At 47.2% G+C, this 14,368-nt stretch overlaps 1 protein-coding gene across 3 annotated transcripts in view; it reads right to left on the bottom strand.

Annotated features, from left to right (window-relative positions):
- SMARCA1 (SNF2 related chromatin remodeling ATPase 1) overlaps nucleotides 1-13,806 on the bottom strand; it is a 74,372-nt gene extending 60,566 nt beyond the window's left edge. For all 3 annotated transcript variants that reach the window (XR_014713168.1, XM_084640290.1, XM_084640291.1), the window contains exons 1-2: nucleotides 13,633-13,806; nucleotides 4,144-4,230 (exon numbers count right to left, since the gene is read on the bottom strand). Coding sequence is in view for 2 of the 3 variants with exons in the window: in XM_084640290.1 (XP_084496416.1) it covers nucleotides 4,144-4,230; nucleotides 13,633-13,713 (168 nt within the window). In the remaining variant the exon portion in view is untranslated. The remainder of the gene's footprint in view (nucleotides 1-4,143; nucleotides 4,231-13,632) is intronic.
- Between the last annotated feature and the right edge of the window lie 562 nt (nucleotides 13,807-14,368).

Raw genomic sequence — 14,368 nt, 5'->3', positions numbered from 1 at the left:
AACTCTTCAAATCTTGATGGCAAGCACAGTTTAACAATCACATAAGAACAAGTCTTTCTAAAAAACTCAATACAGATACCACTATAGTCAGTTATTATTCCCCCTTGAATTTATAGCTACTGAATTGTTTTTGTATAAAGGTCTTCATTATTGCCGGCCTACACAATTTTAGCAGTTTTCATATACATATGGTTTACTCCATTTATTTTTTTTTTTAAAAGAGGTTATATATAAAAACACATACAATATTATTCTGCACTGCATGAACAATGTGCAAGTAGCTAGAACGCCACTTTATAGTTATCCACAAGTATTCGTTCCCAACAAATAAAATAATCAAATTCAGGTTTTTAGATGTTTGTTCCTACAGTTTCTCTCACTCACTTTATGATTTCTTTCTAAAGAGGTATGTTCCATAAACAGTACATGACACACAAAAGGCATATAAATGTACTGACCCCAAATGTATGCTTCCATTCTCCTCTCCCCAGTTCAATGAAATGTCACATTTGTGGGAGGCTGGATAACTCAATGGATGAGAAATGGGATACAGAGTATTTGCTGCTTCAAATCCAGCACAGGTCAGCAGTGATATTAGCTTGGACATTTGGGATATGCCTACACAGCCTGGGGCAACAAGCCTCCCAGCAAGGGTCAACAGACTTGGGTTTGTTGGGCTCACAAGAGCGCTCTAAAAATAGCCGTGCAGTTAGTGAAGTCGTGGCTTGGGGTGAAGCTCAGCCTTCAAGACCGAAACCCTGCCTAGGCTTCAGGGCCCAAGCTCCAGCCCAAGCCACAACTTCAACGTGCAGTCAAAGTGGTTCACCCTCATCTCCAGCTGTTTTTAGACCAATAGCAAGAGCCCCACTAACCCAATGGATCCAGGCTGGGAGGCTTGCTACTGTTGGCTGCGTGGACATACCCTTGGTGGCTTTGGAAAAATGAGCTGGTGTCACGGTTCCTTCCCCACTCTGAACTCTAGGGTACAGATGTGGGGACCTGCATGAAAGACCCCCTAAGCTTATTCTTACCAGCTTAGGTTAAAAGCTGCCACCACCAAAATGTTACACAAAGAACAGGGGAAGCACCCACTTGGAAACGTCTGCCCTCCAAAATATCCCCCCAAGCCCTACACCCCCTTTCCTGGGGAAAGCTTGATAAAAATCCTCACCAATTTGCATAGGTGAACACAGACCCAAACCCTTGGATCTTAAGAACAATGAAAAAGCAATCAGGTTCTTAAAAGAAGAATTTTAATTAAAGAAAAAGGTAAGAGAATCACCTCTGTAAAATCAGGATGATAAATACCTTACAGGGTAATCAGATTCAAAACAGAGAATCCCTCTAGGCAAAACCTTAACTTACAAAAAGAGACAAAAACAGGAATATACATTCCATTCAGCACAGCTTATTTATCAGCCATTTAAACAAGAGGAAATCTAACACATTTCTAGCTAGATTGCTTACTAACTTTTTACAGGAGTTCTGAAGAGCATTCCTGATCTGTTCCCAGCAAAACGCATCATACAGACAGCCAAACCCTTTGTTCCCGCCCCCCTCCAGCTTTGAAAGCAACTTCTCTCCTCATTGGTCATTTTGGTCAGGTGCCAGCGAGGTTATCTTAGCTTTTTAACCCTTTACAGGTGAAAGGGTTTTGCCTCTGGTCAGGAGGACTTTATAGTTCTGTATACAGAAAGATGGTTACCCTTCCCTTTATATTTATGACAGCTGGTAACAAAAGGGATCAGCTGCCTTTATAACTGTAACAACTCTTGGCCTCCTTGTTGACAGTCTCAGAGAACAGGGCAGCACAACACAACTGCAGAGCAGATGGCAGAAGAGTGGAGCAGGGCAGCGGGGCTGAGGGACTAAGGGCAACAGCATCTTCTGTGCATGCTGCCAATGAGACAGTGCAAGTGAGACACTGACAGCACTCACAGTGCAAGTGAGACACTGACAGCGGGCGTGGCCAGCAGCAGCAGGGCAGCAAAATAGCCCAAAATACCGCAACCCACAGCTGCAAAAATAACCTGAAACTGTCAGTTAGAAAAAGCCCAACTGGGCTGGGAAACTACATACTTGGCAACCGGAGCAAGCTAAAAACTGTACAGAGATTATATTACCATCTCAACCTCTAGAGGTGGTCTCTCCAGAACAGGGTTGGGGGAGTCTGTGAGGATGATGTGGATAAACTTGTATTATTGTTGCCCATGCCTGTCCTGTGAGTAAATAGAGGTATAAACTTCTAACATACCTGAAAACGTTGCCTAAGTAGAGATGAGAAAAATATATTACTAAGGGCTATATTCTGCCTGCCTCCTACACAGGGGAGGACGACACAAGGATACTCCTCTCCAGCTCGTGCAGCCTACATAAAAGCTGATCAGAATGCCTGCCTGGGTTCAGGGATCTGAGACTGCTTCCTCCCTATTGTCTTTGGGGGAGCTGTAACATGGTGCCCCAAAAGGGGGGTGGGGGGCGACACAACAGGAAATGAGACAGGGCCATGGCTATGCATGTTCAGCCTAACACTAACCAGAAGAGCTGGTCAGACAGGCAGAGGGAAGTAAGCTGCACCATACTACAACCTCCAGTGGAGTACCCTTGTCTGAGGGGCCAAATGAACCGCCAACGAACTCAGATAACACCACCGACAGAATAGAGGGAAATAAAGCAATCCAAGATCAGGAGGTCTAAATCAGACTGACAGATGATGATGCTGACTGGGAACAAAGCCAGCCATACCTGATTTATAGACAACAATTTTACAGGTTAGAGGATATTAAGGGGTGAACCCTGGAAAATAATATCACACTGCTTTATTGCCTGACTGCTGAAAATACAGGCTATTTGATGCATATACCCTCTCTGCTTCCAAGCAGCAGAAGGGTACTATTTACGGAAGACTGGATCCAAAATACATATCCTTGCAAAACACAGGTGCTACTTTTTGGGATCAGTTATTTGTATTACCATAGCGCATTGACTTTCTTTCTAACCATTGACCTGTGCTTAGCACTTAAAATGAAGTATTCACTCAGCCAAGCAATCATTTCCTTAAGCCTCTCTGGCAGCGGATCTCTGTCCCTGTTCCTATCTAATCTGGCATTTCCGTCAAATTCCACCACTCTCTAGAAGAGCATTAATGAAAATGTAGCAGGCCATTGGTCACTGGCATCCACCAAAATCTGACCCTGTGAGTGACATTCAAGAGTGGGCCTTGTGTGTTCTGCTATGGGTTTCTCCCTTAATGTCCTGATTAGCTCTACTTTCCTGTCCAGCATTCTCTGTTCCTTAAGCCTGACCTGATGGATCACAGTTTGCAGTGTTATGTTGTGGAGGGTGCCCAGATTTAGGATTCTGTGGTGTTTTCAGAGACGTAGTGTACAAACACCAGCTTCTTGTTTTTCTCCCATTTAAGAAGTGAAAACTCTCAATTTGTGTATAAAGAATGCAGAGCTATGAAGTTATTTCCTTTGCATTCTGAAATCTGTACAAAATTCTTGCATGGACTCAGGCCACACCAAAAAAAAAAAATTATATATGCTACTAATATCTTTTCTCTCTCCCCCAAACCTAATTCCCCTTTGTCATGTGCATTTTAGATTCTGGACCTAGTTTAAAAGTGTGCCAAGCATTTCATTTGTCCTGTCCATCCTCCACCTGCCCTTGTTAGATTCTGGATGTTCATATCCTTGTGGGTGACTATGCCCATGTGTCTCCCTAGGTCACAACACACACTGGCTGCAATCTCATGTATCCCAGCTTTCTTTCAAAAAACCCTAAGGGCTGAATACATGTCCACGTACATAGGGGTAAACAAAGTATACAGAGAGGGCAATATCTTGGATAGATTTGTGGAAAGTTAAACCCCATCCACTTAGGCTTTCAAAGTGTATACCTCAACCCTCGGCAAACAAGTCAGTTTCATGATTCACTATCTCTCAGCTTTGAAAATTCCCCTGCACATAGAGATGTACTTCGAGATCAAGAATTGTATTTAATTAATATTGTTATTCTGATTCCATTTTCCTTCCCTCCCACTGACATCCTGTCTGCAATTTCTTGTTTCCTCCCATTGTCTCTACCTAGCTCAGTAAAACAAAAAGTTAGCCATCTGTTGTGCTATGAAACCACACTTACCATCTTCTCTTCATATTCTGGATCAATTTCTTTTTCAGGTCTAGATGCCTTGGGAGGAAGTTTGAGTTGAAATGGAGGATCATTTTTCTGAAATTCAAATTTTAAATATTTATTAATATCAATACAGTGAGCTACTGAAGCCAAATTGAAAAAAGCATGCAAACTTCAAAAACAGTATCAGAATTCTTTGTTAAAAAAAAAAAAATCAGATCACCCACATACCAAACAAAATGGAAAATAAGCACTGAAAGAAAAGGTACCATCTCACCCTAATCGGAGCTGAAATCCATGAAGAAATAGCCAATGAAGGGCAAACATGACCAAATAAAAACCTCAGATTAGCCTTATCACTTCCTATGTATCGCCTCACAAATCATCCCTCAGTTCATCCTGGGAGTGGGAGGTTTGTTTACCCATAGGAAAGGCCATGGCTTACAAAATTGTCAGCCTGTTCCTAAATATAAAATTCCTAACTATTTACATTTTTGGCAGCTGGATCCTGATCTCCTCCCCTACCCACCCAAAAGAACAATGCAAGGTCTGAGATAAAGGCTTAACTTCTCTCCACCACACACATCAAGAAACAGATTAAATTTCATAGATCCCCCTCCAGGGGACACACTCAGCCATATAAGGGAAAAAAGTCTGTAATTCAGGGCAAATTGTTTAAGACATGGTGATCGCAACAGCTCATTTTCATGCTTTACACAATTTGTAGATATTCACAAAAATACTGGACAATCTTTACATACACAAAACCTCTACTAACTTCAATGAGAGTTTTGCCTGAGTAAAGACTGCAGGTTTAGAAACTAGTATGGACTTTCAACCTATTATTCAGAAAGATACAAGAATTCTTATCTGGAAGGTTTTTTCCAATTGAATGTAATTGTTTTAAAAATATGTCTTTTGCTCCTGAAACATAAGGCTCACCTGCAAAAAAAAGTTTAAGTACTAGCCTTTTTGATATCTTAAAATTAGAAAAGGTGCTTTTGAAAGGGCGTGCATCATTTCAAATAATTGCTTTAAAAAGGCTTTTACAAAAGTTATCTAAGATATTCATACTTGATGCTATATGTCCTCCACACACAGTGATCCCATTTCCCATATGTTGTACAGCTCTTAGCACAATGGAGTCCTGACCTGATTGGCCTTAAAGCACTATTGCAATATAAATGTTAAAACAATATATCTGAAGGTTTATTGTTTTTTTTTAAAAAGGCTGCCAAGGTGATCCCGGCAATTACAGACCAGTAAGCCTAACTTCAGTACCTGACAAATTGGTTGAAAAAATACTAAAGGACAGAATTATCAGATGCATGGATGAACACGATTTGTTGGGGAAGAGTCAACACAGCTTTTGTAAAAGGAAATCATGCCTCACCAATCTATTAGAGCTTTTGAGGGGGGTCAAAAACACGTGGACAAGCGTGATTCAGTGGCTTGGACTTTCAGAAAGCCTTAGACAAGGTCCCTTACCAAAGGCTCTTAAGCAAAGTAAGCTGTCAAGGGGTAAGAGGAAAGGTCCTTTCATGGATTGGTAACTGGTTAAAACATAGGAAACAAAGGATAGGACTAAATGGTCAGTTTTCAGAAAGGAAAAAGGTAAACAATGATGTCCTCCAAGAAACTGTACTGGGACCAGTGCTGTTCAACTTATTCTTAAATGATCTGGAAACAGGGATAAACAGTGAGGGGGCAAAATTTCTAGAGGATACAAAACTAATCACTATAGTTAAGTCCAAAGCTGTCTGCAAAGAGTTACAAAGGGATCTCACAAAACCGGGGTGACTGGGCAACAAAATGGCAAATGAAATTCAATGTTGATAAATGCAGAGTAACGAATATTTGAAAACATAATCCCAACTATACAAACAATATGATGGGCTCTAAATTAGCTGTTCCACTCAAGAAAGATCTTGGACTCATTGTGAACAATTCTCTGAAAAACATCCACTCAATGTGCAGCAGCAGTCAAAAAAGCTAACAGAATGTTAGAAACCATTAGGAAAGGGATCGGTAATAGACAGACAATATCATAATGCCTCTATATCGGGGTGGGCAAACTACGGCCCACGGGCCACTTCCGGCCCACCAGGCCTTTTAATCCAGCTCTCAAGCTCCCGTGGGGGAGCAGGACCATAGGCTTGCCCCCCCGGCGCTCCAGACTGGGAGCAGGGTCGAGGGCTTTCCGTGCAGCTCCCAGAAGAGTGGCACGTCTCCCCTTGGCTCCGGCTCCTAGGCATAGGGGCAGCCGGGGTGGGAGGGGGGCTTAGCACGCTGCCCCCGCCCCAGGCCCTGACCCCACAGCTCCCATTGGCTGGGAACCGCGGCCAATGGGAGCTGCAGTGGTGGCAGATGGGGTAGCATGCAGAACCGCCTGGCCACACCTCCACGTAGGAGCTGGAGGGGGGACATGCCACTGCTTCCAGAAGCTGCTTGAGGTAAGCACCACCTAAAGCCTGCACCCCTGACCTCCTCCCACATCCCAACCCCCTGCCCCAGCCCTGATCCCACTCTCACCCTCCAAACCCCTCGATCCTATCCCAGAGCACCCTCCTGCACCCCAAACCCCTCATCCCCAGCCCCACCCCAGAGCCTGCACCCTCAGCCAGAGCCCTCCTCCGCCTCCCCCCCTTACCAGCACGGAGCCCCCTCCCACACTCTAACCCACAATTTCATGAGCATTCATGGCCCACCATACAATTTCCATACCCAGATGTGGCCCTCAGGCCACAAAGTTTGCCCACCCCTGCTCTATATAAATCCATGGTAAACCCACATCTTGAATACTGAATGCATATCTGGTTGCCTTATCTCAAAAGATGATGTACTGGAATTGGGAAAGGTACAGAGAAGGGCAACAAAAATGATTCGGAGTATAGAACAGCTTCTGTATGAAGAGAGATTTAAAAGACTGGGACTTTTCAGCTTGGAAAAGTGATGACTGAGGGGGATATATGATAGAGGTCTATAAAAGTCATGACTGGTGTGGAGAAAGTGAATAAGGAAATGTTATTTACTCCTTCACATAACACAGGAACTAGGAGTCACCCAATTAAATTAACAGGTAGCAGCTTTAAAACAAACAAAAGGAACTACTTCTTCACACAACACACAGTCAATCTGTGGAACTCTTTGCCAGGAGATGTTATGAAGGCCAAAACTGTAACAGGGCTCAAAAAAGAACTAGATAAGTTCATGGAGGATAGGTCCATTGCTATTAGCCAGGATGGGCAGGGATGCAACCCCATGCTCTTAGTGTCCCTAGCCTCCGTTTGCCAGAAGCTAGGAGTGGACAACAGGGGATGGTTCATTTTCTCTGAAGCACCTGTCATTGGCCACTGTCGGAAGACAGGTTACTGGGCTAGATGGACCACTGGTCAGATCTTGTATAGCCATTCTTATAGGTTCAGGTACTAAAACTAGACAAAACTATGCCAACATTTTAAAAAAACCTAAAACTTGTAAATGGAACCAATTTAATACTGAAATCTGAGAGATGAAACATTGAACTCAATGAGCCATTTTCACTTGCTTTTGAGGTAGCTTGGTAATTTATTCAGCTCTTGAAAAAGCTTAGCCAGCTAAACATGCCCACCTGTTTTTAGGGACACAAATCCGAGAATCATAATATTTATGCTAGAGGATGTCTTTTTCAGTTTGGGCATGAACGTAGGACTGACTGCTCTGTCTTGCTTCATTATACTTGAGTTCAGTATCTCAGCTACAGTACTTAGGAGGGTATATTATTGTTTTACTAAATTTACAAAAAATCCCATGAATGCAGAATGCCATAAGTATGTGTAGAGTGTGGCTAAGGAAGAGTTTAAATGCTGCTTCATAAACTACTAACACTTGACTTCTGCGCTGCAGGGCCCAGATAAACGTGTTACAGAGAAGTAGCCTTAAATACTTATCTACCATAAAAGACCTAATGTTTTCAGGAGGGCCGCCAAGCAGGGCCAGCACTGGATTCGCTGGGGCCCAGGGTAGAAAGCCCAAGCCCCACCACAAGGGGTGGAAGCCCAGGGCCCTGAGCCCCGCCATGCAGGGGTGAAGGTGCAGCCTGAGCAATGTGGCTTTGCAGGAGCCCATGTGGCATGGGGCCTCAAGCAACTGCTGTGCTTGCTTCCCCCAAACGTGGGCCCTGGCTTTTATATGCAGAAAACCAGTTTTTGTGGCACAGGTGGCCCATGGAGTTTTTATAGCATGTTGGGGGGGGGGCCTCAGAAAGAAAAAGATAACTCAGTAGATAACTCAGTTGAACATCGTAACAGCTCACTTAAGGAAAAGGAAATTAAAATAGAAATTATTATTATTAAAACACAAAGTGTAAATACAACATTACTCAACTCTACTTTGGTGAGAAGACCACTGTCAACACTAATATTGGACACAATCTTCTTGTTACAGAAGACGAGTACTCCTTCTAACAGACAAAAGTGAAAATGACAGCATCAAATGTCAGATGCTTCCTGCAATTCTTCTAGGAACACATGAAATGGGAAATACAAGTGACTTGTCTATCTACCTGCAGTGAGTAGGACACTTCTCCTGGAAAGGGAAGAATTCTGAAGAACTCAAGATCTTTGTTCGAAATAGCTTGTAGCCTTTATGGCTATAAAAGAGAACCGCACAAATGAAAACTAACGCAATATTGCCTTCCCAAATCTGAAGACAGATGGCTCCAGTACCTGCCTCTGCTGCTTCTCATAACTTTTCCACTAGGAGAGTGAAATTTGCCAAACTCATTTCATTGTCCCTTTGGATCCTTATGAGCAACAGCGAAAGTAGGCTTCAAAACAAGAGCAAATTGTTGCAAATGTGACAGACAAGAAATAATGGGGAGAACATATAAGGAGTGTAATTTGGGAAACAAGTGCACAGCACATTATGCCTTCTAGAAGCGGATATGGAAGATAGAGAACCCAAGCAGACTCATGGGACAAGTACCTGCTAACATTCCAACACCCTTTCCCTCCCTGGAAGCTTAAAAGGGGACAGAGAGTGCTGTACCTCTCATAAGGACGTTGCTCCTTGTTTGTGGAGGCCAATGGAGAGTGGAGGTGAGAATCACGTTTGTACTTACCTCTGGGTAACATTAAGAGTTATACAAGTTTATATTTTGCTATTTTACTGGAATACAAGTAAAAATACTTCCTCTTATACCACCAAGCAAAAGCACATACCCTAATCAGTCACTTAAACACATAAGCTTATATTCTTAAGTATAGAATGTATTCTTACAGGTCTTCACAGAAACTTTTGTTGCGACAGTAATGTAGATTACAGCTTTGATTTATTTAAAAAAAACCCCACAAACAGTTCTATACCAGCAGAAGTCCTAATGTAGACACAATTATATCAGCAAACAAGTGCTGTTCATTCAGGGAACTGGTATAAGCTACAGCAGAAAAAGAATCCCAATACAAGCACCTTCTACACAGAGGGTTTGCTGTATAGCATAGCAGTAAACTTTGTCTTGTAGACTAGCCTTAGAGCAGTGGTTCTCAACCAATCAGCACACAGCTGCGGCCCATGTGCCATCCTCAGGGACCATTCAAGTAGTATATATATTGTGTGCATGCGGCCCACATAATACACAGAGAGCTGCATATGCAGGCTACAATGGTAAACAGGTTAAGAAACACTGCCTTAGAGAATATAGTCAAAGCCTGTATAGTTTAAGCATCCCATAACATGAAGGACTATCAAAGTATATAATAATTTTAACAGTATAGCTTGAGTAACCCCAGGGATCCAAAACATTTTCTCTGACAATCTCTGCTCACTAATTAAGCGAAGATGCTAACTTTAGGCTATGGGAAGGCATTCCAGCTAATGGGAAAGTGCAACGGTGCATCCTAAACTGAATCACTCACATGTCTGGCCACGCAATGGGTGGGAGTAAGAAGCACTGCTGCTTTTTTTGTTTTTTACTTAGTCTTTCCTATGTTGAGCTTTTGTATGTACGTATGTAAAGAGCATCCATCTAGGTAAAGAAAAAAAAAATCTATTCCAAGTAACTAATGAAAATTGTATCAAATTAATACAAGCATTTAACTGGCTGTTTACAACAAAGCATTAAAGTAACACAAGGTGTAAACAGCATAATGACAAACTACAAAAACACAGTTTATCATTATCTAGGATTACCTGGGATTTCCAGACACTAACATGTACCTGTGCATTGTATAATACCGCTTGTGCATCTGAATTGCAATTCGACCCTGGGGGGCACGTTGCTAAAGTGAAATCTATGAGATGTAGCTTTGAATTTCTCAGCTATTCATGATTTCAGCTGAACTAGTACTATTAAATAGCAGCAACCAGCTTTCCTTTTGTTAGAAACGTGTGACCTTCTGACATATATACAATGCTAATACAATATTTAATCCACTTACTGGCATATGTCAACTTATCCTGTTCTGTCTAGACATTGTGTCAGGTTTTTTTTGCCAGTTGACAGATGGAAAACCTTATAGCACAAATTGTACCCTGTAGGTAATTCTTGCTCACATTTCTAACTCCTTTACTGTTCCTTAGTCTTAATGTTACTACACATTGCACAGTTCACAAACAACTAAATACTACAACATCATGTTTTTTCACTTCTCTCCATCAGCCTAATTCTTTCACCCAATATATCCAGAGGTGAAATTTCATCATTTGGATCTAAATTCTGGTCACAATGAAATCAAAACAGCTACCATTCAGTGGAACAGAGATTTGGCCCTTCAGGGGTAATCCTAAAAGACTTTTGAAGGGATTCCTACTTATGACTAAACCTTGTTTTCCAGTGACACCTGAAGATGTCACTTTTGACATTCCTAACGATCTCTCAAGAGTCCTGGCTTAGTATCTCTTCAGAAAACTGAAGGGAAGAGGAGAGAGACAGCCACACATGCTCTCTGGAGCATCTTGCTTTGGATCATGGAAACAATTTAAACTGCACATGCAGAAGAGAGCAGCTCTGAGTGGAAGAAATAACTGAAAAACCTGAAAGTACCATGACACCAGCAAACAAACTCCCACCAGTCAGATATTGTTATTATCACCCCTCCAAACAGCATTTAGCCATTGGCAATCCACCCCCTATGCCTAGCCAGATACATTAAGCAGTTAGCGAGAGTGGATTGAAGTATCATACACTTTTGAAGGGGAGTGGGAAGCGTATCCCAACAGCTCAAATCTCCCCTCATCCCTAGCACCAATTGTTTACACAAGCTTAGCTAAATGGCTCTGCATACAGGTAACCTGCTCCCCACCAGGTGGGGCCAGCTAGGTCCTTTCTCCCTCACACCTTGGTGTATCACTATCATTGAGCACCTCCAATTAAACCCAAAGGTGCAGTTCACTCTCCCAACCACAACCCACCCACTCTCCAAATGTCCAGCTTTTGGTTATGCCAAACAGGCCCCCTCCCCAACTGCAGCTCTTCGCCTGGCTTTAAAGCAGGGAGGGTAGTACCCCAGGGACTGGTAGTACCCAAGGGGAAGGCTGACAGAGAGGGGCTGTAAGGGTGCATGGACGGACTGTGCACAGGGGGAGACAGAAGGGACTGACGGGCTGTGTGCAGGGGTAACAGATGGGTTGGGTAGGAGGGTACAGAGGTGGGTGGCAGAGTGAGCAAATAGGCTGGAAGTATGGGTGGGCTGTAGGGCGTGGGTTATGGATAGGGCTGAAGGTACAGTGGGTGCAGATAGACTAGGGGTACAACCAGGGCTGGTAGTACAGTGGAGTATAGACAGGCTGGGGTGTAGATGCAGCTGCCAGGTTATAGATGGGCTGTGAACAGGGAGTCGATAGGGCTGGCAGTATTGGGGAGGTGGGTAGATGGGTGGTGGGGATATCTGGATGGAGCTGAGGATGGAGACACGCTGGGGGCACAGCCAGGGCTGCTGGCAGATAGGGTGGGGGGGAACGGACAGATTGGTGTGTAGATGGGGCTGCCAGGTGGTAGATGGGCTGGAGACAGGCAATACCGGGGAGAAGGAGTGCAGACGGGTGGGGTATATTTGGATGGGGCTGAGGGATGCAGATGGGCTGGGGCGAGGCTGGGGGCACAGGGGGGTATGGACAGGCTGGTGTGTAGATGGGCTGGGACAGGCAGTACTGGGAAGGAGGAGTGCAGACAGGTGGGGGATCTCTGGATGGGGCTGAGGGATGCAGATGGGCTGGGGTACGGACAGGGCTGAGGGTACGGACAGGCCGGTGTGTAGATGAGCTGGAGACAGACAGTACTGGGAAGGAGGAGTGCAGACGGGTGGGGGATCTCTGGATGGGGCTGAGGGATGCAGATGGGCTGGAGCATGGCCAGGGCTGGAGGCACAGGGGGGTACGGACAGGCTGGTGTGTAGATGGGCTGGGACAGGCAGTACCGGGAAGGAGGTGTGCAGACGGGTAGGGGATCTCTGGATGGGGCTGAGGGATGCAGATGGGCTGGGGCATGGCCAGGGCTGGGGGCACAGGGGGGTACGGACAGGCCGGTGTGTAGATGGGCTGGGACAGGCAGTACCGGGAAGGAGGAGTGCAGATGGGTGGGGGATCTCGGGATGGGGCTGAGGGATGCAGATGGGCTGGGGCATGGCCAGGGCTGGGGGCACAGGGGGGTACGGACAGGCCGGTGTGTAGATGGGCTGGGACAGGCAGTACTGGGAAGGAGGTGTGCAGACGGGTGGGGGACCTCTGGATGGGGCTGAGGGATGTAAATGGGCTGGGGTATGGACAGGCAGGTGTGTAGATGGGCTGGGGACAGGCAGTACCGGGAAGGAGGTGTGCAGACGGGTGGGGGATCTCTGGATGGGGCTGAGGGATGCAGATGGGCTGGGGCATGGCCAGGGCTGGAGGCACAGGGGGGTACGGACAGGCCGGTGTGTAGATGGGCTGGGACAGGCAGTACTGGGAAGGAGGTGTGCAGACGGGTGGGGGACCTCTGGATGGGGCTGAGGGATGTAAATGGGCTGGGGTATGGACAGGCAGGTGTGTAGATGGGCTGGGGACAGGCAGTACCGGGAAGGAGGTGTGCAGACGGGTGGGGGATCTCTGGATGGGGCTGAGGGATGCAGATGGGCTGGGGCATGGCCAGGGCTGGAGGCACAGGGGGGTACGGACAGGCTGGTGTGTAGATGGGCTGGGGACAGGCAGTACCGGGAAGGAGGAGTGCAGACGGATGGGGGATCTCTGGATGGGGCTGAGGGATGCAGATGGGCTCGGGCACGGGCGGGGGAAGGCAGCTAGATCTGGAGATGGACTCGGGTTACAGGGAGGCTGGGGTGGGCAGAGGGGGCCCAAGGGGTCTGTCGCCGGGCGGGTGGGGGGAGAGAGGGGCCGGGCGCAGACAGGGCTGGGGACTGTAGCCGGGCGGGACAGGGGGCTGTAGCAGCCGGGCCGGGTACCGGCATGGGGTGGGGCTGGCAGCGGAGCAGGGCTCCGGCTCCGGCGCCCCCTCCCCGAGGACTCTGACGCCCGCGCCCCCGGCGGTACCTCCTCGGCGCCCGGCTCCCGCGAGGAGGCAGCGGAGGTGGAGGGCTCCTCGCCGTCCGAGCTGGCGGGGCCGGGGTCCATCTTGCGTCGGAACCGGCTCGGGGTGGGGGGGGGCCCGCCACCCCCAAAACACCGCACGGCCCCGCCCCCTTCTCCCGCTCCCAGCCGAGCTCGCGAGATTTCCGAGGTAGCGGCTCCGCGAGAGCGGCGCAGAGCCCGGGAAAGGGAATCCGGCTAATCGGCTCCTACTGCGCATGCGCGGCCGCGCTCAGTGGGCATCGTGACGCTCGCTCAACCCGCTGCCCTCACCTGCGGCGGGGAGCGAACGGGAGCAGAAGGGTCGAAATACAGCGAAGGCGGGAGGAGCACGAGGGGCAAAAGCCGGCGGAGAACGGGGCAGAACCGAGCCCGGGCCTGGGCAGCGGGAGGAGCAGGTCCCGCTCGCCCGCCCTGGCCTTTCTGGAAAGGAGCGGGCGGGGGGGAGCTGTTGTGTCCCAGCCAAAGAACAACTTCGCCCCAGCTTTGACGACACGCTAGAGCCAGGGCGGCCTTTCAGACCGGGCGCGGGGGGGGGCGTTCTGGTGTCTGGGGTGGGCCGCCTCCTGGTGAGTCACCCAGTGTGGGGCCAGCGGTAACGCTCCGCCGCGATCTCGCCCCGCGCATGCGCCCTCCCCTCTCACCTCAGCTGGGCGTGGCGTGCGGGCCGCCCGTCCCCGCCGCGTGACCCGAGCCGGCT

The sequence above is a fragment of the Lepidochelys olivacea genome, assembly GCF_965140295.1.
Source record: "Lepidochelys olivacea isolate rLepOli2 genome assembly, chromosome: 9".
NCBI classification, from domain to species: Eukaryota; Metazoa; Chordata; order Testudines; family Cheloniidae; genus Lepidochelys; species Lepidochelys olivacea.
Note: the sequence above shows the minus strand (reverse complement) of the source record. Positions and strands in the feature narration are given on the sequence as shown.